Source organism: Carcharodon carcharias, chromosome 5 (genome assembly GCF_017639515.1).
Source record: "Carcharodon carcharias isolate sCarCar2 chromosome 5, sCarCar2.pri, whole genome shotgun sequence".
NCBI lineage: Eukaryota > Metazoa > Chordata > Chondrichthyes > Lamniformes > Lamnidae > Carcharodon > Carcharodon carcharias.
In genome coordinates this window covers 97,017,812-97,039,698 of record NC_054471.1, presented here as the reverse complement: position 1 = coordinate 97,039,698, position 21,887 = coordinate 97,017,812, and the positions used below count along the sequence as shown (strand labels likewise).

The following is a 21,887-nucleotide window of genomic DNA, read 5'->3' as shown; positions in this document are numbered from 1 at the left end:
CAAAGTGCCACCAAGTACTCCAGAGCTTTTCACCCCTTGGGCACAGACTGCAAACTAATGAGCATTTTAGTGGACTGCAAGAAACAGCTGGATGACTGCCCATGTTGTACAATCTCCTTGCTAAAGCTGGCCATAGAGCAGTCACTGGTGGAGGTGCTCACAGCCCCTTGCAACATCATTTTCCCAGTTTAGACCAGTTTCCCCCATGGTTCAAGCTAACGGTGCAGCCTTGCAGCACAGGTTAGGAGAATACCTGCGCCTGAGCTGACAGCACAACTGTCCAATGGGCAAAGCTGCTGCCAATCTGTCAGGTGGAGTGGGGTGGAGGAAGGTGAGGCTTCGGGCAGCCATGCAGCGCACTAATCTCTAGCCATCCAAGTGGTGGCCGGCGCTCTCCAGGATGCATTAAGGGACCATCAGACTTAATCAAGTCTTAGTACATCCAAGCTAACCCATGTTTCTCTCTCTTTCATCCTGCAGGTGGTGTACATCGGGATCATGGAGCCTAGTGAACTAGCTGTATGCCTCATGGCATACAGAGAGCGAAGACGAAGGAGAAGGAGAAGAGAGTGACAGAAGCGCCTGGCTGCACAGATGGAGGAGCAGCACCCTCTGGAAGAAGGGGCAGCTAGGGTTCCCACACACGCCGCTGAAGAGTCATGGCGAGCCATTGCTGGTCAGCGCCAAGCCAAGCCCAGGGTCTATGGATGTTGCCTTTCATTCCTGCAGATGACCGAGAACCAGTGGCGCTGAAGACTGTGCAAGGGAACTGGTCGGTCACATCTGCCACCTGCTGCAGGATTTCGTCCCATGGGGAAATAGAGGGAACCCACTGCCAGTGGCTGTGAAAGTGACCGTGATGCTCAATTTCTACGCCAGTGGCTCCTTTCAGGGCTCCAGAGGTGACCTCTGTGGGGTATCACAAGCCTCCACCCACAAATGCATCCATGAGGTCACGGATGCCGTCTTCATGAAGGCACACAACTTGGTGCATTTCACCCGGGATCAGTAAAACCAGGATACAAGAGCGTTTGGATTTGCCCAGATCTTGGGTTTCCCACAGGTGCAGGGTACGATCGACTTCACTCACGTGGCGCTCAGGTCTCCATTGCAACATCCAGTCAACTATGTCAACTGCAAGGGTTCCATTCACTGAATGTGCAGTTTGTGTGCAATCTTGTAGGTCTATGCATGGTTTCCAGGGACTGTGCACGACTCCTACATTCTCAGGTGGTCACAGATCCCTAACATATTTCAGGGTCCACAGAGGCTCCAGGGATGGCTCCTCGGGGACAAGGGGAGGCCATGACTGATGACACCCGTGCGGTGGCCTCAGAATGCAGCAGAGCGATGGTATAATGAGGCCCATGCTGCAACTTGGTGGAGCAAACCATCGGGATGTAGAAAATGAGGTTCCGGTACCTGGACTGGTCTGGTGGAGCCCTGCAATACAGTTTGCAGAGAGTGTCCCGTATCATCATCAACTGCTGCGCCCTTTACAACCTGGTGTTGCAACGGGACAAAGGAGCTGGCTGTGGAGGAGTGGAGGTCTCCTTTGGTGAGGAGGACGTCGATGGGGATGAGGGTGCAGAGGTCCTTGAAGGTGACGATGACAGGGATGAGGCCCTCGCACTGGCTAGGCGAGGCAGGCATGCTTGGGAGACCCTCATAGCTGTTAGAATTGTGGAGGATGATGACAACATGCAGTGAGATGACACCATAGATCCTCACATTGCATTTGTGAACGTTCGACTCCAGTCTGGTGCGAATACCCTCTGTGATAATGCTCCTGTCATGGAGACGCATTGGAGGCCCTAATAGTTGCTCGATTGCAGGGGGATGATGATGACATGCAGTGAGGGCAGTCCATAAATCTTCACGTAGCCTCTGAGAATGTCTGAATCCTGTCTGGCCAAGGGCAGCTCACTTCCGCTCTGTGATCAGGGTCATATCACAGGGACGCAGCCATGAAACTTTAAGTGCATCTGATCCTTTGTCCGCACCAGACCTCTTCAAGAGCATCATTGGGGACAAATGCTGAAGAGATGTGGGCCGGCCCCACCTAAAGGTGATGAGAGCACACAGAGAGAATGACGATACTCTGCGACACTTGCCCATGACATTATGGCAGCAATGACAAGCACCATCGAAGTGCAGGCATCAGTAATGAGTCCAGGGAGTGCAAGGCCAAACCATTACTTTGGTCTGAAGGTTGCACAAAGCACAGGGAAAAGGCCCTGGACTGAGACATCTGCCTTTATTTTGTGCAGAAAGGTTTCACATCTGAGTAATACAAACACTGCTCATCAGTATAAGGAGTAATAGGCAGGCAGACATTCTTGGGAGTTTATTGACAATAGTGAACATTATGTACAGGTGATTGAGAGCTGTGCCCAGGCTGTGCAATTACATCTTCTTAACTTTCTGAACCCTGTCTTGGTGTTCCCCGGACATCCACAGCAGAAGTGGAGGCAGCCTGCTGACTGCTACGCCCTGTCTGTGATGACCTTGACTGGTGTCCTCTGGAGGACTGAGACCTGGAGGGCTGCTTTCAGAGTCCTGCTGTGTGACAGTGGCATCCTCCTCGACCTGTGGAGCTGGAGCTGCTGGGGTTACAGGAAAAGGGGATTTGGATGGGCTGGACACTCCCGGAGTCACCTGGATGGATGGCCCCGGGATGTGCACCTACTGATTCTCCTCCCTATGGATGCTCCTTGAGGAGAAGAGGTAGCTAAAGTGAGGTCAAGCTGTCCCATACACCTCTCACGTACACACTGTTGGAGGCCAACTATGGCATCAGTGATGGAGTTCAGCCCGCGCAGCAGTGCAGAACCAATGTCCTGGACCAAGGTCACCATGGCGATCTCCATCCTACCAGTGTTGACCTCAGTCATGCCGGTGCTATCACCTTAGCCTGAAGGCAGACGGATTCCTCCATCATGTCTTGCAATCTGAGGTCTGCAGCAGACATCCCTTCCCGACGTTCCCGAGCTTGCCTTTGCAGCTCTAGCAACTGTGACATGACTGAGTCCAGAGGCTCATCATCTGACTCAGACGCAGTAGATTTCTGGCCTCCAGCTGTTCACCAAGTTCTGGTCACCTGGGAAGTCCCTGCCTCCACCTGCTGTGGATCAGACAGTGTAATGTGCTCACCAGATTGTGATCCTGAGGCTACTCTGAAGCTAGGTCCCACTGAGGTGTGTGTCTCTGTGCTGGTGGAGGGTGTGGGCAAGTGCTGCGATGGGAGTTCAGGGAGGGTGCTTTCAGATTCCTCTTCGGAGGTTTCTTCAGGGATTGATTTAAGGCCCTGGGTCATGGGCTCTGTCGGCTGTTTCCCAGATGTGCCTGCAAAAGCAAGGGGAGATAATTAGTGCATGGCAGTGGCCTGTGAAACAGGACACATCACTCACAGCATGGTTGTCTGATGGATGTTGCACTGCTGGATCCTCACTTGGTTGAGCACCCCGACCTCACCGTCAGCACTGGAATAGTCCAGGTCCTTGCCAGCTAGCTGGATGGCTGTTTTCAAAGCCCATGATGACCCTGATCTCAGACATTCCTCCACCGGTCTGCAACCGCTCCCTGTTTTTGTGCGCCAGCTTGTCCTGCATGAATAGAGATGGAGAGACTGTAACAGGACACATGCCAGGCCAGATGATAAGTATGCCTAGCAATTGTGGGTGATGAGTGGACAGAATGAGGACAATGAAGGTGTGGGAGAGAGTGAATGGTGATGTCTCTTGAACTGGCAGTGAGTGAGGGCTCTGCGGATGTGTGATGGGCTTATGAATGTGAGAGTTGTGAGCGATGAGAAGAGTGACTTACCTTGGCACAACAGATGAGACCATTTATCCTCTTTTGGCAGTAGGTAGCTGTCCCCTTTTGCATGGTGTTGCTGCTGACCATCACTGCCACCACCTCCCAAGCCGGATTGGTGATTTTACTGCCTATCCTGCAGCCAGAGTTAGGTTACAGGACATCATGGTGAGCCTCCACTCGTCGAAAGGTGTTTGAGGGACGTGTCATTGGAACTGGGGGCTGCAGTCTTTGCCTTTCATGGCCATGTCTTCTTTACAGTAGTCGTGGGCTGGAAGCACGGGGGGGGGGGGGGGGGGGGGGGGGGGCACTTTAAATATGGCACCAAGCACGATGAAGTGGCGAGATGATGGTGTGGTGAATGTTGAATGAGAGCCCGCCCCGCCATGGAAATGGCATGTTTCCCAGGAACGCATAAATAATACGGCATGAAAAGCTGCCACTGCGCCCATTACCGCACTTCTTGGTAAATCACGGACATTTCCACTCATTATCTAAACCTCCCCTTTATACTTTCCAATGTTAGAAAGCCAATTGTTTATTGAATGTAGAGACCCTCTAATATAGTATAACCAGGATCAGAACATTTGCACTAAGAATCCATTATGACCCACATATCGGACTCTCCACACATCACTGCACTGGTATCCCCTTGTTTCTAACTGTCCAACTTATAAGTGGATATGTTAACCTTCTATCTGCCCTACAATTTCTTTAATGGGCAATTAATTACAGAGAAAATAGGCATTCTCCCATTTTTCATTAAAAGAGGGCTTAAAAACCGATTAGTGTCCATGCTTTTTATTAACAAGTTTATCTAGCCAAAGAAATTATCATGTTTCCCTGTTCTGATATAAGACATTGATATATAGGTATTACTGATAAGCTTACAACTACCTTAAGCTCTAAGGCTCTCGCATCTATTTACAGTGCTCTGTTCTTTTTTGAAGGAGAACAGTGGTCTGCCAGGAACTCAGTTAAAGAGACAAAAAATTAATTTGCAGAAGAATTGAGTTGCATGTGTCTGTAAACATCAATAAATATTATTTCATTACTTTATAAACCAACAACAGTTTAGTAAAGTATTGTTCTTGAATTTTATAGGTAGAGGAAAAAAATCACATGGCATTCCAAATCCGACTAAGTTTTTTAAAGATTTGATTAATTTCTTTATTTCAGTAATTGTCTTCTCTTATTTTCATGCATGCTTCCTTCAATCTACACATATCCAGGTCTTTAGGACAAAATCCTGGGGCAGAATCTTTGGGTCGGCATGTAAAATGATGCGCGGTGACGGGTGTGCGTCCCGACATCACCGCGCATCAGTCAAATATTCAGTTCGGCGGGCGCACACCGGAGTTGGCTGTGTGCCCGCCTAACTGTCAAAGGCCTATTAAGGCCATTTAAATATCAGTTAAAATACTTAACTGAGCTGCCCTCCAACTTTTAAGGTGGGCGGCAGGTGAAGAGCCCAGGCGGTCTTTGCATTTTTCATGAAACCTCATCCACGGGTGGGATGAGGCTTCATGAAGGTTTTTAAAGTTTTAACAAAATTTTTAAATAAAATTCATTGACATATCCCAGCTCATGTGACACTATCACATGAGGGGAAATGGCTTAAAAATTTTTTTTTGTCTTTATTAATATTTTAAAAAATCAAATTAATCTCCAGCTCTTTGCCTCAGGGAGATTTCTGCACTCTTTTGCATGCATGCGTAAAAGAGCGCAGGCCCCAACTCAGCCTACTCCCCCCACCTGCACAGGGAGCGCTCAGCGCTTCTGGGTGCAAGTCACAATGGGTGGGCCTTAATTGGCTCACCAATGTAAAATGGTGGCGCGCAGCCGATCGTGGGCAGTGATCGGCTGTGCTCCCATCCAAGCCCCCCAATGGGGAGAAAATTCTCCTCCTGGAACTTTCTAACAACACTGTGAGAGTATCTTCACCATAAAGAATGCAGGGGTTTAAGAAGGTGCCTCACTACCAACGTTCCCTTCATTTTCTTTTCAGAGTCCGTGGCAATGTATTTAAATGCGAGGCTGCTTTTAAAGTTTTTTTTGCATGACCATGTACTCGCAATAATTTAAAACAAGTCAATTTGTCCGTGGGCATTTGCAGGTCACTGTACGGGCTTGCAACTTGGAGTGAACATTGCTCACCACCACCTTCTCAAGGGCAATTAGAGATGGGCAATAAATGTTGGTCCTGCAAGTGATGCCCATATCCCATGAATGAATCAAAAACGACATTATCTTCAATTATTACAAAAATAAGTTCCAACCCAAAACATTCTCACCTGTGACTTTTGGTATTCCCTGCAGTCGAGGAACTGGCAGAGCTACAATGATGCCCAGGTTGGTTCCAACTAACAGTAAGCCATGACACACGAGGAGACTGGTCACAGTAACCCGCTGCTGTCCTGAAATATCAGACAAAAACAAACACATATACACGTTAAATCAAATTTAAAGATAACAGTGGAACACCATTAACTGTACTCCAATTATCAGCCACCCTAACTCCCAGTGTTTTCACAGGAGAAAAGCGTTGTGTGAAATAACTAATTGGACATCTTTATTGTTATTTGTTGGCCTATTCTAGGTGACTAAAACTAGATTTTGTTTTATTGTTTGTAATTTTCCTTTTATTACCGATTCCTACATTACAGCAGTGTGCTTCAATCGCTGTAATGTGCTTTGGTGACGACTTGAGGTGGTAAAAGGCATTATACAAATGCGAGTTATTTCTTTAATATGCTTGTCTGACCTTACAGCATTTCTGTATCATTAAGGTCAAAATGTCAGCACTCCTGATTGGCTACCAATTCCTATTGTCCACTGAGGCTTGTGGCCTCCCATTTTGATTGAAAACATTTGCAGTTATCTGTATCACATTTTCAATTGATTAGTTCAAATGCTGAATACATAAAACAGCAACAAATCATGACTGAAGAAATAGAGAATGGCTGAATCAAAAGTGAGAAAGATATGCAGATAATACTCCAATAAACAACTAGGAATATGTAAATACAATGAGTGAAACATAGCTGGACCACAATTATGAGTGGATGATTCTTTTTTTAAGAAGTTTCTTTTCCTAATACTCAGTTTATTTGAATAATTCGCTGAAGAGATCACTGAGTGTTAAGAAGCATAATCCTTCATTTAACATGAGCAAATCTCAGGAGATCATCTGGCATATTCAGAACTTGACCAGGAAAGACCAAGCAAAACATCCAGGATTGTAGATGATAAGGATTAAGAAGGCAGATGAAATAATGAGCAACAATCCAAGCCATTCAAAAAGAATGACATCTCTTAACTAAGTGGACAAAGCTATTCTAAGGGGATAAGTGGCAAATGGCTAATTCTAGACCAAGGCCTGGATTTTCGCTCTAGAGACAGGTAGCGCAGGCCAGGGAATTTATCGACTCGCTGCAGCCGGCTGGGAAGAGACTCCCCTGAACAGTGGGATTTTCGTCCTTGGGAGGGAGAGGGTGGAGTCGACTCCGCTGCCCTGGGATACAGATCGGAGGCTGCCACAGGGGCCGCTGAGTGCCAAGGCGAGCTGTTTAAAAGGCATGCACCCCTCCAACCCACATAGCCTCTTATAGCCTCCATGCCAACTTAATACCAACCCACCCACAACCCTTGATCCTTACACACTCCATGTCAACTCACCAAGAGCAGACCTCAGGAACATTGTAGAGATAAACTAAATAAAGATCTAAATATCTAAAACAGCATTCGGTATACTAAAATCAACTCCCATTCACGAAAGCCCATTCAAAACTTTTAAATTCCCTCAAGTGCTTAGACCCTTATCAAAACAAATGAGCTCTTATTCATAACCCCACAAAGATAGCTAATCCTTTAATAACCTTTTTGAGCTGTCAGTCAAGCTGTGAACCAAGGACCCCTGCTGAGATAAATGGAGATCAAGCATTAGTAGACCTTAGGGTAATATCAACAAATAACTATTGTAACTGCTAAAATGGTTTTTTCCACTCTCACTGACACAGGAAGCCTTTTTAATTTTTAAAAGGCTAGCAATTCAAATAACTTGGACAGCTTGACAGTTCTACAGATCTTATCCACCCTTCATGAACATTTATGTTTACTCAAAAAAATTGTAACTCCCACACTGCAGGTGCCTTTATTACAGCCAAAAGTGGGTCTGTTTGAACTTAGCACCGAGTTTAAGTGGCTCTGCCGAGTCCAAATGGCCCCCGAGTTCAGTTTTTCTTCATTTGTGAGTCTCACCCCTTTCCTCTAATGGTGAAAATGGGGTCTGTCATAAATGGGGGCAGGACTTCTAAATCTGGGTCCCACCTGTCATTTTAAAACGTCCACGAAGCCTCCATGGCTTGTGAAATTCCAGGCCTAAGGAATTGAAAGATGTGAACTAAGTTATTAATGCAAAGATGCTAATTAAGGGAGAGAAATTACTACTGGCGCGTTAATTGAAGTTTAACTGAATTGAGCATCACAAAGCAATCTCATTAACCCATATTTTGTCCCTTAAGGGGCTGCAATAAAACTGTATTTCTACAAAGGGCTTCCAAAGCAGCAGCAGGATAAGTGCTAGCCCAGTATTGAATAAGTGCAATAAGCAACTATTCAATCCTATGAAAAAGAAGAATGGAGCCCCCACACACCTGTTTATGCAGCTATTTTCCTGAGTTTCTGGGTTTAAATCCCACTACAGGACTTGGGTACAAAAATCTAGGCTGACAATCTTGTGCAGTACTGAGGTTGTGCCACACTGTTGAAGGTGTCTCTTTTGGATGAGATGTTAAATTGAGGCCCCATCCGCCCTCTCAGTTAGACTCAAAAGATCCCATGGCACTATTTTGAAGAGGAGGGGGGGAGTTATCTTGAGTTTCCTGGCTAATATTCATCCCTCAATCAACATTACAAAAGCTGATTAACTGGTCATTATCACTTAGCTGTCTATGGGAGCTTGCTCTGCGCAGTTGGTTGCCAAATTTCCTACAATACACCAGTGACTACACTTCAAAAATATTGACAATAAAGTGCTCAGATGTTTGGTGGTCATGAAAAAGGCTACATACATTAATGCAAGTCTTTCTTGTTTTCTTTGAAGATGGAGTTTCCCAAAGGAAGGCATAGCTTCAAGATCAAGCATTTGAAGACCTACAGCAAAGAGGGTGGAGGAACAGGTTTTACGGGACTGATGTCCTTCCTACAACCAGTGCAGTTGCAGAAAGGGTCAATGCTGTGTGAGCCATAACCCACAGGAGTTGGAAGGATGTTAGAGAAAAAAAAGGACCCGAAAACCTTAAGGTAAAGAGGCATAAAAGAAAGTCATGTATCTTACAAATGAAACACAGTTGGAAGCCATTCAGCATATCATGCCTGTGTCATGGCTTCAACTGGCGCTGTCTATTCGAACAAAATTTTTTTTTAAAAGTGAGGACATAGAAGACCAAACAATAGCTATGCAGGGATCAGAGATGGTGCAGATTGACATTTTTTATTCATTCATAGGATCTGGGTGTCCCTGGCTAGGCCAACATTTATTGCCCATCCCTTACTGCCCTCGAAAACGCGATGGTGAGCTTCCTTCTTGAACTGCTGCAGTCTATGGGTAGAAATTTTCGCTCGATGGATGGGCACGTGCCTGCTCGAGCGTGAGATGACACGCATTGACGTCGGCCAAGCGTGCCGACGTCACATGCCGGAGCCAGCAGCACGCCCGCTGACACTTAAAAAGCCTGTTAAGGTCATTAAGTTATCAATTAATGTAAAGTTTTCACTGCCCGTCCAACCTAACTGCTGGCGAGCAGGCGAAACGGCCAAGCAGTCTTTGCATTTTTTTGGAAACCTCATCCGTGGTGGCATGAGGTTTTCAAAAACAAATAAAATAAAAACTTTAATTTTTCATTAATATGTCCCTGCTCATGTGACAGAGTCACATGAGGGGACATGTTTTATTACTCTTTTTAAAAAATATCTCTTCTCCGTGCCTCAGGGAGATTATGCAGTGCTCATTGCACGCATGCGCGAAGCTTGCGCTTGGCTAGCTCCCACTAACCTCCCCCCGCAGTACCCCGCACAGGCAACACCCAGCGCTGCCGCTCGTGTTTCACGCCGGGCGGGCCTAAATCGCAGTGCAGTGCCTATCGCGGGCGGCGGTTGGCTTCCCGACCATCCCCGCCAAGGGCAAAATTCCACCTTATACGGTGTAGGTACACCCACAGTGCTGTCAGGAAGGTAGTTCCAGGATTTTGACCCCGCGACAGTGAAGGAACGGCGATATATTTCCAAGTCAAGATGGTGTGTAACTTGGAGAGCTTGTAGGTGGTGGTGCTCCCAAGTATCTGCTCTCCTTGCCCTTCTAGTTACAGTACATTTCCAGCTCTTTCTGTTTTTGTTCGATTTTCAGCATTTACAATATTTTACTTTTTAATTATTTACTCCAATTTCTACAAATTCAGGTGTGATCCCTTCATTAGAAATGTGGAGTCCAAAGCACTCTTGATATCAGGCATCAAGCCTTATTTCCATCAAGCTTCCTGGGGAGATGGGGAGAGATTGTGGGCCTGTCTGAGACACTACTAGGACATCTTTTCTAATTTTCTAAAGGCACATTGTGCTTGACATTTAATTTTTCCCAAATCTAATCCAATTTAAAGTTTTCCCAATAAGAAACCAGCTTGGACCTGTTACAGGAGGGTTTTAATACGTTTTACACCTGGTGAATAGAATTCAATTCTGTATTCCTGACACTGTACTCATCCATGTGAGGCAAGAACAATATTCTGATTTGTGTCAATAGGAATTTCATGTGTCCTAGGTTTATTATGTAAACATTGAGTAGTCTGTTATATATTTGTACCTGTTGTATAGTGTAATGCATTCTCAGCTTTTTGTTTAAACATATTGAAAGATTACATAATAACACAGAAGTCAATAAAATATAAGAATATAATTTTTGATTTGCAATGAACATCTTCAATACTGTATAAAATAATGCAAGGTGTGTCAAGATGTAAGACTGCTTTATATAATGCATGTAAGAATGTTCCAGTATTCACAATTTACTCTCAGGCTCCTTTATGTTTTGTCAAATTATATGCGTAATGTTTGTTTAAAAATATCTTTCGATACTTCATCTTTCAATGAGATTAACATTCTTGTGAAGAGAGAAGTGGATGTAAAATATCTGCACATTGGGAACAATTTACATTGAAACTTTTCCTCAACAAAGATGGAATGTGATCAGACTTTGAGTGCTTATTTCCTCTAATGATAACATGAAGGACAATTCACAGTAGTGAATACTACAATGCATTATAATATAATATACAATACTGCTATTTAAAGACCACTTATTGCATAGAAACTCACAAAGCACTTCAGACAATGAGTTGCTTTTGAACTCTAGTGATTATTAGAAAACATAGCAGCTAGTCTTCACCAGCTATGTGCACACATACTAGTTGATTTGTTTCTTGGTGGAGAGACGATATTGAACGAGGAGATAATTTTGGCCTGTGTGAAGGTTGGGGAGAATGAGGTGGGAAGCAAAGGTAGGCACAACCTATTGGGGTTGGGAGTCCATTCTGGCAAATTATTTACTGGACAGGGCCCTGAAATTCCTCAGGTAACAATCTCAGTGTGACTGCTGGAATCACACCCAACAGTGCCCCCTTCACTGCCTCAGGCCTTTGAGCAAAGGAAATCACTTGGAATTTTTATAAGAAAAATACTTGACTCCCTGGCTTGTGCCTGTGGGGCCCATCTTAACTCATATGGAGGTAAGTGCACCTCATCAAACTGGGTGTGCCACCCCACTACTGATCAATGGGATCCCGATTCAGCTAAGAGTGGAGACTTTTAGGTAGGGACCCCTGGTCCGCTCCTTCCCATAATTTACCTTGATGAAGGCAAGTCTCCCACTGATGGCTGAGGTCTTTGCTCCCACTAGTTTTCTGCTGGAGTTATGGCAGGGTGACAGGAATTTTGATGCTTAGTATCCCAGAAGAGACCTCTTAAGTGTGAAGTAACTCATTTTGGCAGGAAGAACACGGATAGACAGAACAAAATAAAGGGTACAATTCTAAAGGGGATGCAGAAGCATAGGGACCTGGGTGTATATGTGCATAAATCATCTGAAGTGATAGGACAGGTTAAGTGAGTGATTAACAAAGCATACAGCACCCAAGGGTTTATTAATATGAAAAGATTCACGAGAATTGTCCCAGGGATGAGGAACTTCAATAATGTAGATAGATTGAAAGAGTTGGGATTGTTTGCCTTGGAAAAGAGAAGGTTGAAAGGAGATTCGACTAAGGTATTCAAAATCATGAGAAGTCTGGACAGAATAGATAGGGAGAAACTGTTTCCATTGATGAAAGGATCGAGAGGAAATTAAAAGAGGGCACAGATTTAAGGTAATTGGCAAAAGAAGCAATGGTGACAGATATGAGGAAAAGCAAGTGGTTAGGATTGAGAATGCACTGCCTGAGAGCATGATGGTGGTAGGTTCAATCAAGGTATTCAAGAGGTTATTTGAAAAGGAAGAACATGCAGGAGTATGGGGAGAAGGTGGGGGAGTGGCACTAGGTGAACTGCTTCTACAGAAAGCTGGTATAGATATGATGGGCTGAATGGCCTCCTGTGCTGTAACAATTCTGTGATTCTATACGTTAGGTCAGAAGAACCTGTACATCATACATGTTACTTACTCAAATTCAAAACCAAGAGATAGATTTGACACCACGATCTTGATTGTTATTAATGCCCCCCCACTAGACCACAATGGGTGGGAGATGCAAATTAAAAAACTGGGGAACATGTCCCTGACCTGCTGCATTCTATGTGCCCGTTATCATTTTAAACAGCAGCAGATTACAAACTGTGCCTAAGTCCTACCTTAGAGGGATGGAACATTTCAATCAGGTTCCCAAGGTGGGAACCCGGCAGTGAAATGGAAGCAAGAGTTGCTGACTCCAGAGGTCAATGCTTTTTTAAAAAAAGAGTACTCAGTGTGAGGCAAGAGGAGGAGGAGTGTTTCCTCCCAGCACCCTCAAAAAAGCTTGCATCCTCCCTTCTGTTGACCATGGCTTTCCCTTGCTGTTGCAATCGGTGGTGCTCTCCCATTAAGTTCCGAGATCTCCGCCCCTCCCGACTGCCAGGCTCTAACATCCCTGCCACCTACCAAATCTCCCCTGACTGCCAAGGACAGTCCCAAACAGACTCTGGCTGTTATGTCCAGCCAATCAGCCTGTCAATTTATCCGGCTGATGAGCAGGAATTGAAAGGGGATAATGGTGATGGGATTCTGCCATTAATATTGGGAGGACCTCTGTGCCCCTGGGATTTCCTCCCACTACAGCTCTGCCAATCCCCACCCACTTTAAAACTTCTCAAACACCAGGGCTAATATCTATGATGGAAGCAAAATACTGCGGATACTGGAAATCTGAAACAAAAACAAAAAATGATGGAAAAACTCAGCAGGTCTGGCAGCATCTGTGGAGAGAGAAATAGAGCTAACCTTTTGAGTCCTTATGACTCTTCTTCAGAGCTGAGCCTTTCCAGCATTTTTTGCTGATATCTACGATATCTGGTGAACAAGCAAAATGAGGGCAGTGCACTGAAAAAGGATTAGGAAACAGTTGAGTAAAGATCTGGGTCACTGAGCGCAAGGCTATACAAAGACTCTACAAAGGCTTGGCTTTTACGCTACATGCAACATAGCGCATAGTTTAACTTCAGCAGAGAAGAAAGGTCATAAGCAGATTCTGAAGATTTTTTTCTTATTTAGGATCTGAATGAGAGCTACATCCAGGGATGCTAGTATATTATCTACAGGTATGTATGCATTCTTGTGTTTTACAATTGAAAATAAACGTATCCACTGTATTATACATGTACACACATGTACATTTGTCTTTGAAAGTTTCTTTTATGATTTCACCAATGATATGTGCACGAACATAAGGAATGGAAACAGTCATTTGGTTTATCACAATTCATAACCAAGGTGCTCAAACTATTAGCAGTTTGAACATTCTAATATTTTTGTCTCTACTTTGCCGGCAGATCATTTCAAACTTTTGTTACTCGTTCGAGTGAAATATTTGACTGAGTGCAGCATCAAGGAGGGCAAAATTGAAGTCAAGAGCAATCAAGGGGAAAGCTCTCGACAATTCGGATTGATACCTAATACAAAGGAATATGGTCTGAACTTCAAATATCTTTCCTCATAACTCACCCTGTTTACACATTCAAGTTTTATCTTCAAAAGTGAACCATGCACCAAAAGATAAAAACCAGACATACAGTACCAATGGTTACGCATGGATGATAATGTAGTGCAAAATGATGAAACAGGAAGTAGCACGTATTTCACAAATCAAAGGAAATTTGGGAAGCAGGAAACATCTGCAATTGAAGCATCAACAGTTTGTTACACCACAATCTGGTGGATAAAAACTTTAAAGTAACATTCAGGGAATTCACAGAATTGTTACAATGCAGGAGGCTGCCATTTGACCCATCTAAAATTAAATATGGTTGCACTGAGACAAAATATATGATGTTATTAAGAACAGAATGATATAGCAACTGAACTAGGTTTCATGTCTCTCCTAAAGCCTTATTAGAGATGAAGGAGCATTGCACAATCTGAAGCCACACCCAGGATCTGAACACAACCGATTTTCATGCATTTCTGCACAATTGCTGAATGAGATGCCACAGATTACCAGATTGGACACCTGCTGTACAATCATTTTGCTTATACAAGTACAAGCAAACACATGGAAGAAGAATAGGCCATTCATCTCATCAAACTTTTTCTGTGGTCAATGTACAGACTTTTCTATTACTCTCTCTGCCCACTCTAAATTTGAATAAAGGTTGTTGCAAAGTTTCTCTCTGTCTTGTATTTGGCATGAAGATAAATCAGACAAGACTCCAGAATATCTAGTAAATGCCACATCTTACATTTTCATTCCTTGATCAGCTGTGATCAATTTAAGAGACAATCTGATGCTGTAATTCTTTCTCCCCCAGATGAAAGACCTAAGCAAAGCTAAATGACCTTCAAAACCATACTTGTTTTGAGAGGATTTGTGGTGTGTTGCAGGTGTTCTTCTGAGGTTGGGGATGAGAGATATTGTTAGGCCAGAGGGGAAAGGGAGCTTAAAACATCTATACCTAATTATGGTACACCTGATCTAGGCGTGCTTTATGCAGTTTTAAATGTATTTTTTGAATGCAAATTGCTGAAGGACAGAACCTGCTCTGAAAACTCTGTTCCCTTATGATAGCCAAACTGCACAGTTATTTTCTTTAAAAAAACTAGAAAAATACCACTGCAGTCTTCAAAAAGCTAAGAGCAGAAATATTTCCCCCAATAGACTTGCTTGCTTTACACTGCAAGGACATGCATGACATCTGAAAATAACATAGGATTTTATAACTCTTAGTCTTAACTCAATCAAGGATATTGTTCATCATAACTACCTGTTAGATGCTGCACACAGTTTATCCTCAAAGTAGAAACAGATATTACAAAGGTTTGTTAACTACTTCACAATGGTTAAGTTTGATGTACAGCAAAATTGCTAGTTTACTTCCTACATTTTCTTTCATTACAAAATTAATAAATTCCATACATTATTCGACGTGACATATTTTAAAAATTGTACCATGTAGAGTAAATTGAAGAGCAGAAAAATATCATTGGAGTATTCAGAAACCCTTTTAAAATTGAGGTAATTCTGTAACTCACTACACTGACGTACCAAGGATGTACTGCACAAGCTGCTCTACTGAAAGAAAGCGTAACCTCCAGCGCCCCATAACACAAGTTCTCAATTTCAGCTAATGCATCAGAGTGGAACAAAGATTGAAAGGTCAGTTTGATGCTGTCACGTTTTTTCCCACCTTCTGCAGGCTGATTTATGCAGTGATATTACCAGTGGAATGACAGCAGGTACAACAGTGAATTGACAAGAAGCACGGCCAGGATTTTCCATTCGTCGGGTGGGCTCGGCAGGAGCGGTCGCGGAGCCAACTGTCACCCGCAATCGCTCCGCTCCGCGGTTTCATGCAGGTGGGCCGATTAAGGTCCGGCCTGCACTGATCGCGAGCGGTAGCGCTGAGCATTACCTGTGCGGGCGGGGCGGGGGGGGGGGGGAAGAGAGGAGCCGGGCCTAGCGCAGTTTGCACATGTGCATGAAAGAGCGCTTCAATCTCCCTGAGGCATTTCGAAAAAATTAATAAGAGCACAAAAAATCAAAGAAACATGTCCCCTCACGTGATTGTATCACATGAGATGGGGCATGATTTTAAGTTCAAATGAAACTTTTTATTTAATTTGTAATATCTTTGGGAAACCTCATCCCGCTCATGGATGAGGTTTCCTGAGAAGCGTAAAGACTGCTTGGCCTTTTCGCCTGCCCGCCAACCATAACATTCAGGTTAATTAGGTTTCAGCGTAAAATTCAGGTTAATAGGCCTTTCAACTATTGCCAAATGAAATACCGTGCAACTTTGTGATGATGTCAGGGTGCACGCCCGAAATCATTGCGTGTCATTTTATGTTCTGGCTTGTCCGGTGCGCGCCCACATGCCGAATGTAAAATTCTGCCCCATGTCACCAAAATGTTATCAAACCTTGAAAACATTTCGGAAATGTGGGAAAGAGGGCAGAAAAACAACATCGAAGCAGGCTTCTTGTTTTGTGACTTTGATTCTCAATGATGAAACTTTGCTGCATAAAAATTTAATTGATAAAAACAAATTAACTAGATTGCTCAAAAACAATAAACAAATTCCATTTATTTGGTAGTGTTCTTAATTCAAACTATCAAAAGTCACTCATTAATTGAAAATACAAAATGTGTATGAAAATTATGGTTTTATAAATTATACAGCCCGGCTCAATCTAATTTCAGAGAAACATGAGAAAGAAGCCAAACAAAGCATCTATGTTTAAAACAATGACTGGCTATAGCTGATGAAGAAAGGTCATCTTCAGTGAGAAGTTTTACAATTGCTAAGGAAACAAAAAGTTCAAGGTCTGAAATCACAATACAGTAGCAAAGAGAACTGCAGCTGTGTTAGAGGGTGTTAATAAAAGATCATATACAATAGGCTGGTGAATATCCTGTATATTTAAGGAGTGGACAGGATCACATAAGTTTATTAACTATTTGGCTGCTCCCTTGTAGTTTATGATGGCACCTTTTTCTCTCCATATTTTAAGGCAACTTTTCTCTATTTTCATGCCCCCCCAATTCCCATTCCATGGTCCAGTAACTATGGATAAAGGGATGGATTGGGATCTTGCAGCTAAGGTTTATGGTCTTGTAAGCTTGGCTACTCCAAAGTATCAGTAGCAGCCTGAGGGTAAATCTTCCTTTAATTTTTCTCTCCCTTCAGGGCTGCCATTCTGGCTTTCTTCAAAGGCCACGATTGGTAGCACAACACAGTGGGAAACCAACTTATTCCAGCCATTGTATTACAACATACATTGCTACAACATGTTAGTTCAGTGTGCTTAGCAAGGGGTTTAAATAATTGGAACAATTACATCTTTTTCAGATGTCTGGAGCAGGCAACAATACAGCCAAGGGACTATACTTTGTAAACATGCAGTTTTTCATGATACCTTCTCTCCCTAGACCAATACCCTAACTGCAGCTAGTCCCATTCATTCATCACCTGTGCTCACTGATCTTCACTGATATCGGGTCTGGCAAGCGTTCGATTTTAAAATTCTTATCTGTTTTCAAATCCTTCCATTGCCTTGGCCCTCCTTATGTCCATAACTTCCTTCAGTCCCATAATGCTCTGAGATCTCTGCGTTACTCTAATTCTTTCACGCATCCTCAATTTTCATTGCCCCATCATTGGCAGCGACATCACTTCAGTTGTTCAGACCTTAAGCTCTGGAATTCCCTCTCTAAACCATATCTGCCAGTCTAGGCTTGCAGCAGTTGGTCAGAAAACCCATGTGAGCAAAGAAGCTACTTGGCCATATTATCACAAAACAACCTGTTGCAGGTGCATGACAAAACAACTGGATTTCAGAGGTTAAATGAGAGTGACTGGCCTTGACATCAAGTATTTGACAAAGTGCGACAACAAGGAGCTCGAGTAAGGTTGAAGTCAATGGGAACCAGGACTCTCTAGCGTTATACATAGCACAATGGAAGTTTTTTTCTTACTCGTTCATGAGATGTGGGCATCACTGACAAGGCCAGTATTTGTTAGCCATCCTAACTGTCCTTGAGATCAAGAGTCTGGTTATCACCAGCTAAGGATAGCACATTTCCTTCCATAAAGGACATTAGTGTACCAGATAGGTTTTTATTATAATCAATGATAGGTTCATGGTCACCATTCCAAATTTAAAAAAAAAATTTAACTGATTTTGAATTCCACTAGCTGCCTTGGGGGGCTTTGAATGCATGACCAGGTCAAAGCTGAATATTCTGCAGAGTGACAAACCTCCTGACTCCTCAAAGCCTGCCCACCACCTACAGGGCACAAATGAGGAGTGTGATGGAATACTTTCCACTTGCTTGGATGGGTGCAGATGCAACAAAGCTCAAGAAGCTCAACAGTAACCAGGACAAAACAGCTCACTTGATTGGCACCTCATTCATTACCTCAAGCATTCACACCTCTATCACCAATGTACAGTAGCAGCAGTGTGAACCATCTACAAGATGTCCTGCAGCTACTCATCAAGGCTTTTTTTAATCACCCCTCCCAAACCCACGAGATTAGCCATCTAGAAGGATTAGGGCAGCATGTACATTAAAGTTTGTTATTGTTGCCTCTGGTCTGGTATGTGGCAGTCGTAGTCCTGGACTTACAGATAAGGTGTACTAAATAAAGGATCTATATAAATGCAAGCTGTCCCTGTAGTAGATGTATGGGAACACCATCACCTCATGTTCCTCTCCAAGCCACGCATTATAAAATGGAGACTATATGTTGCAGTTTCTTCGTCTGTTGGGCCAAAATCCTAGAATTCCCTACTTAGCTATGGAATTACTTTCACTGCACAAACTGTAATGGTTCAAGGAGGTGTCTTGCCACCAGCTTCTCAAGTACAGCTAGGGATCGGCAATGAATGCTAGCCTTGCCAACAATGCTGATATCCCCAGAACGAATAAACTAAGGATGTCAGCACTTCAAGTTTTTTCCACTTTGGCTGCAAGGTTATTAAAACTGAACATTTCGATTGAGTGTTGCCTTCAAAGGACACTTTATAAACCTCTCTAGGGTTTCAGACTCTATTAGTGAGCCTTTGTGAATAATGCAGAGTAAGGAGTCAGTGAGCAATCATCCTACAAAAACCCCCAGAAGCTCCAATACTAAAAATATGCTCAACAGAGCTGCAACAATGTCAGGCTTTGACCAACATTTTCTGTTTTGCCAATCACCAGCCTGCGATCTTCCTCTCATTTATTTTAGTGGTCGGGAAAATCAAAGGCGGGTGAGCACACCAACAAGAAACATAAACAATCTTGGATGTTGATTTTTGTTTGAAACTGTTGAATTGTTAAAGTTTGGTTATTACACTTCATTAGTATCTTGTCTTGCCTTTTGCTTCGTAATCTTGATCTGTAAATAAGTCTTTGAACTGGTTTAGTTTTGGATGCATTTGTCTGGTCATGTGTTAGCTTTCTGCTTCTGAGCTAATTGGAGCACATGGTCGATAGGCAATTTACCTACAGTAAGGAGCTAACCATCATACAGAATTGGTTGTTAAACCTGGGGCATACTAATTCATATTCAGTAGAGAAGGAAGGTGCAGATTTTTGTACACAAGAGACTTGACCTGCTTACAGAAACTGTAGTAGCTCAGTAGAGAACACTGAAGACACATGGGACAGAATTTTACCAGCAACAGTGAAGTCCAGCCATCAGGATGAAAAACGCCCACGCTAGCAAACAGCAGGACTGCAACGGCTTTTTTTTTGACTGCCAGCAGCGGCAGGACCACTGACCAATTAAGGATGATGGCCTGCCTCTCTGAGCTGCTGGCCGAATCTGAGTGCTGGCATCTCAATAGCACCAGTGATAGAGGTGTCCGCTGCTGAGGCTGCAGGGAGGAGGAAAGAGTGCCTCCATATTCAGGCACCCTCAAAAGGTGGGTAAGATTTATTTTTAAAAATAAAATCAGGCAGGCATAGATCTTCCAGCAGCCACTGGGAAGCACCTTGATGTATTTGGCAGTCTTCCCTAACAGCAGAGGGCTCTCCCAATGCCAGTAAAATGGCAGCGTGGAGGAAAAACTACCCTTAATAGATTAGTTAATTGGATTAATTCTCTGCCCTCCTCCAGTCAATTGATGGCTAATTCGCTGACGTTCCCACAACTTGGAAATGTTCCGTGCCAGTGGGAAGACATTGGGCTTCCCTCCTGACACTTTCCACCAGCATTTTATGGTCTCCCCCGCCTCCCAGCCCAGAGCGCTGGTAAAGTCCTGGCCATGGTATGGAACACCTAAATTCACATTTGTATTTAACAAACTAAAATCCTGACATATTGCTGACTTCTGGTTTAGCACAGGAGCAGTGTGCTTTAATGGGTCAATCACTTACCTGCTATCATATTATGGATAGGAGTGGCGATGTTGATATCTTGAAGATGCTCAAGAGTCTCTGTGTGAAACAGGCGCAGAGCAGACCCAGAACTGAAGGCTATCCAGACTCCAACACCAGCCATAGCCATGTGCGAGATCAACATCCCTTCTTCCTGATGAGCCTCGAATTGTTGCTGAAAACGTGAAAAAATAAGGATTCTAAATAAAAAGCAATTCACTAATAAGTGAAAAAAGTTAAAATTCATGTCCACTAGCTTGTGTTAAAGCAATCCCTGGTTAACAGAATTTTTATAATGCCTTTGATATAGAAAAACATCCTCAGTCTAATAAAAACAGATATGAAGTCAAAGCATGAAATGTAAGAAGGGGTGACAAAAAGCTTGGTCAAAGGAGTGAATTTTGAGGAAGTTGTTAAAGAAGACGGACATGAAGTAATTTTCTCCAGCTCTACAACCCTCAGATTTCTTCACTCTTTCAATTCTGGCCTCTTGCACATCTCTGATTTTAATCCTCCACCACTGGCAGCAGTGCTTCAGCTACCCAGCCCCTAAGTCTGCAATTCCCTCCCTAAAGCTCCCTGTCTCTCTATTTTACTTCCCTCTTTTAATACACAACTTAAAACCTACCTCTTTGACCACACTTTTGTTTACCTGGTCTAATATCTCTGTATGCGGCTTGGTGTCAAATTTTAGTTTGATGATGCTCCCGATGCCTTAGGATGTTTTACTACATTAAAAGTGCTATACAAATTCAAACATTTCTTGTTGATGAGATGGAGAGATTTAGGATGGGGCATTGTGGGCTGGAGGCAGGCCTATGAATGCTGGAGCTAAAGCTGGCTTTTGTACTTGGAACTCTTTGAGTATGCCCACTAGGTGTGTGCCCAGTCCTTGATTGGAACAGGAAACAAAGTAATAGGATGCTTTATCTCATTTTTTCTGAGGAATGGAACAGTTACATAATACAAGTAGTTTCTGAAATCTAGGCTAAACCATTTGAAACTTTTAAGAGGACTTCATGAATAGAGAGCTCCTCTGGAAATTAGTATCTGCTCAAAAATGAAGGCACTCACTGTATGTAAATGGTTAGCATTTGGGTAAAACATACATTTGTGATATACTAGCCACATGGCATATTCATGGCTGGGCTTGAGATTCAACCTCAAGTATCTGAAGCACTGCACGGAGCATTGCCAAGATAATATAAAGAGAGTCAATGAAGCCACTGTTTAATCAAGCATTGATGTAGCATTTACAACATCTATAATAAATGTTGTGCTCATATACTGACCTGTAAAAACATCCTGATTGCAATAATACCGTGTTAACTACAAACTCCAGTTCATCTGCTTATTATTCCTGTTTTAATAATTCCCCTCCCAGGGAAGTCCTTCAATCAAAATAATTTGGCAGTGGGACAAATGCATGGCACCATAATGTAAATGTTGTTGAATTTTCCCAATTTGCAA

General features: G+C 43.3%; 1 protein-coding gene and 1 long non-coding RNA gene across 6 annotated transcripts in view; one reads left to right on the top strand and one right to left on the bottom strand.

The window, feature by feature from the left end:
• Positions 1-21,887, bottom strand: part of arhgef10 (Rho guanine nucleotide exchange factor (GEF) 10) — a 397,136-nt gene that overhangs the window by 20,940 nt on the left and 354,309 nt on the right. For all 5 annotated transcript variants that reach the window (XM_041187543.1, XM_041187546.1, XM_041187548.1 and 2 more), the window contains 2 exons: positions 20,418-20,592; positions 6,111-6,233 (listed from right to left, as the gene is read on the bottom strand). In XM_041187543.1, the coding sequence (XP_041043477.1) occupies positions 6,111-6,233; positions 20,418-20,592 (298 nt within the window). The remainder of the gene's footprint in view (positions 1-6,110; positions 6,234-20,417; positions 20,593-21,887) is intronic.
• Positions 8,927-14,644, top strand: LOC121277849. Its single transcript, XR_005942983.1, has 3 exons — positions 8,927-9,120; positions 13,610-13,656; positions 13,888-14,644. It is a non-coding gene; the product is annotated as an uncharacterized LOC121277849 (long non-coding RNA).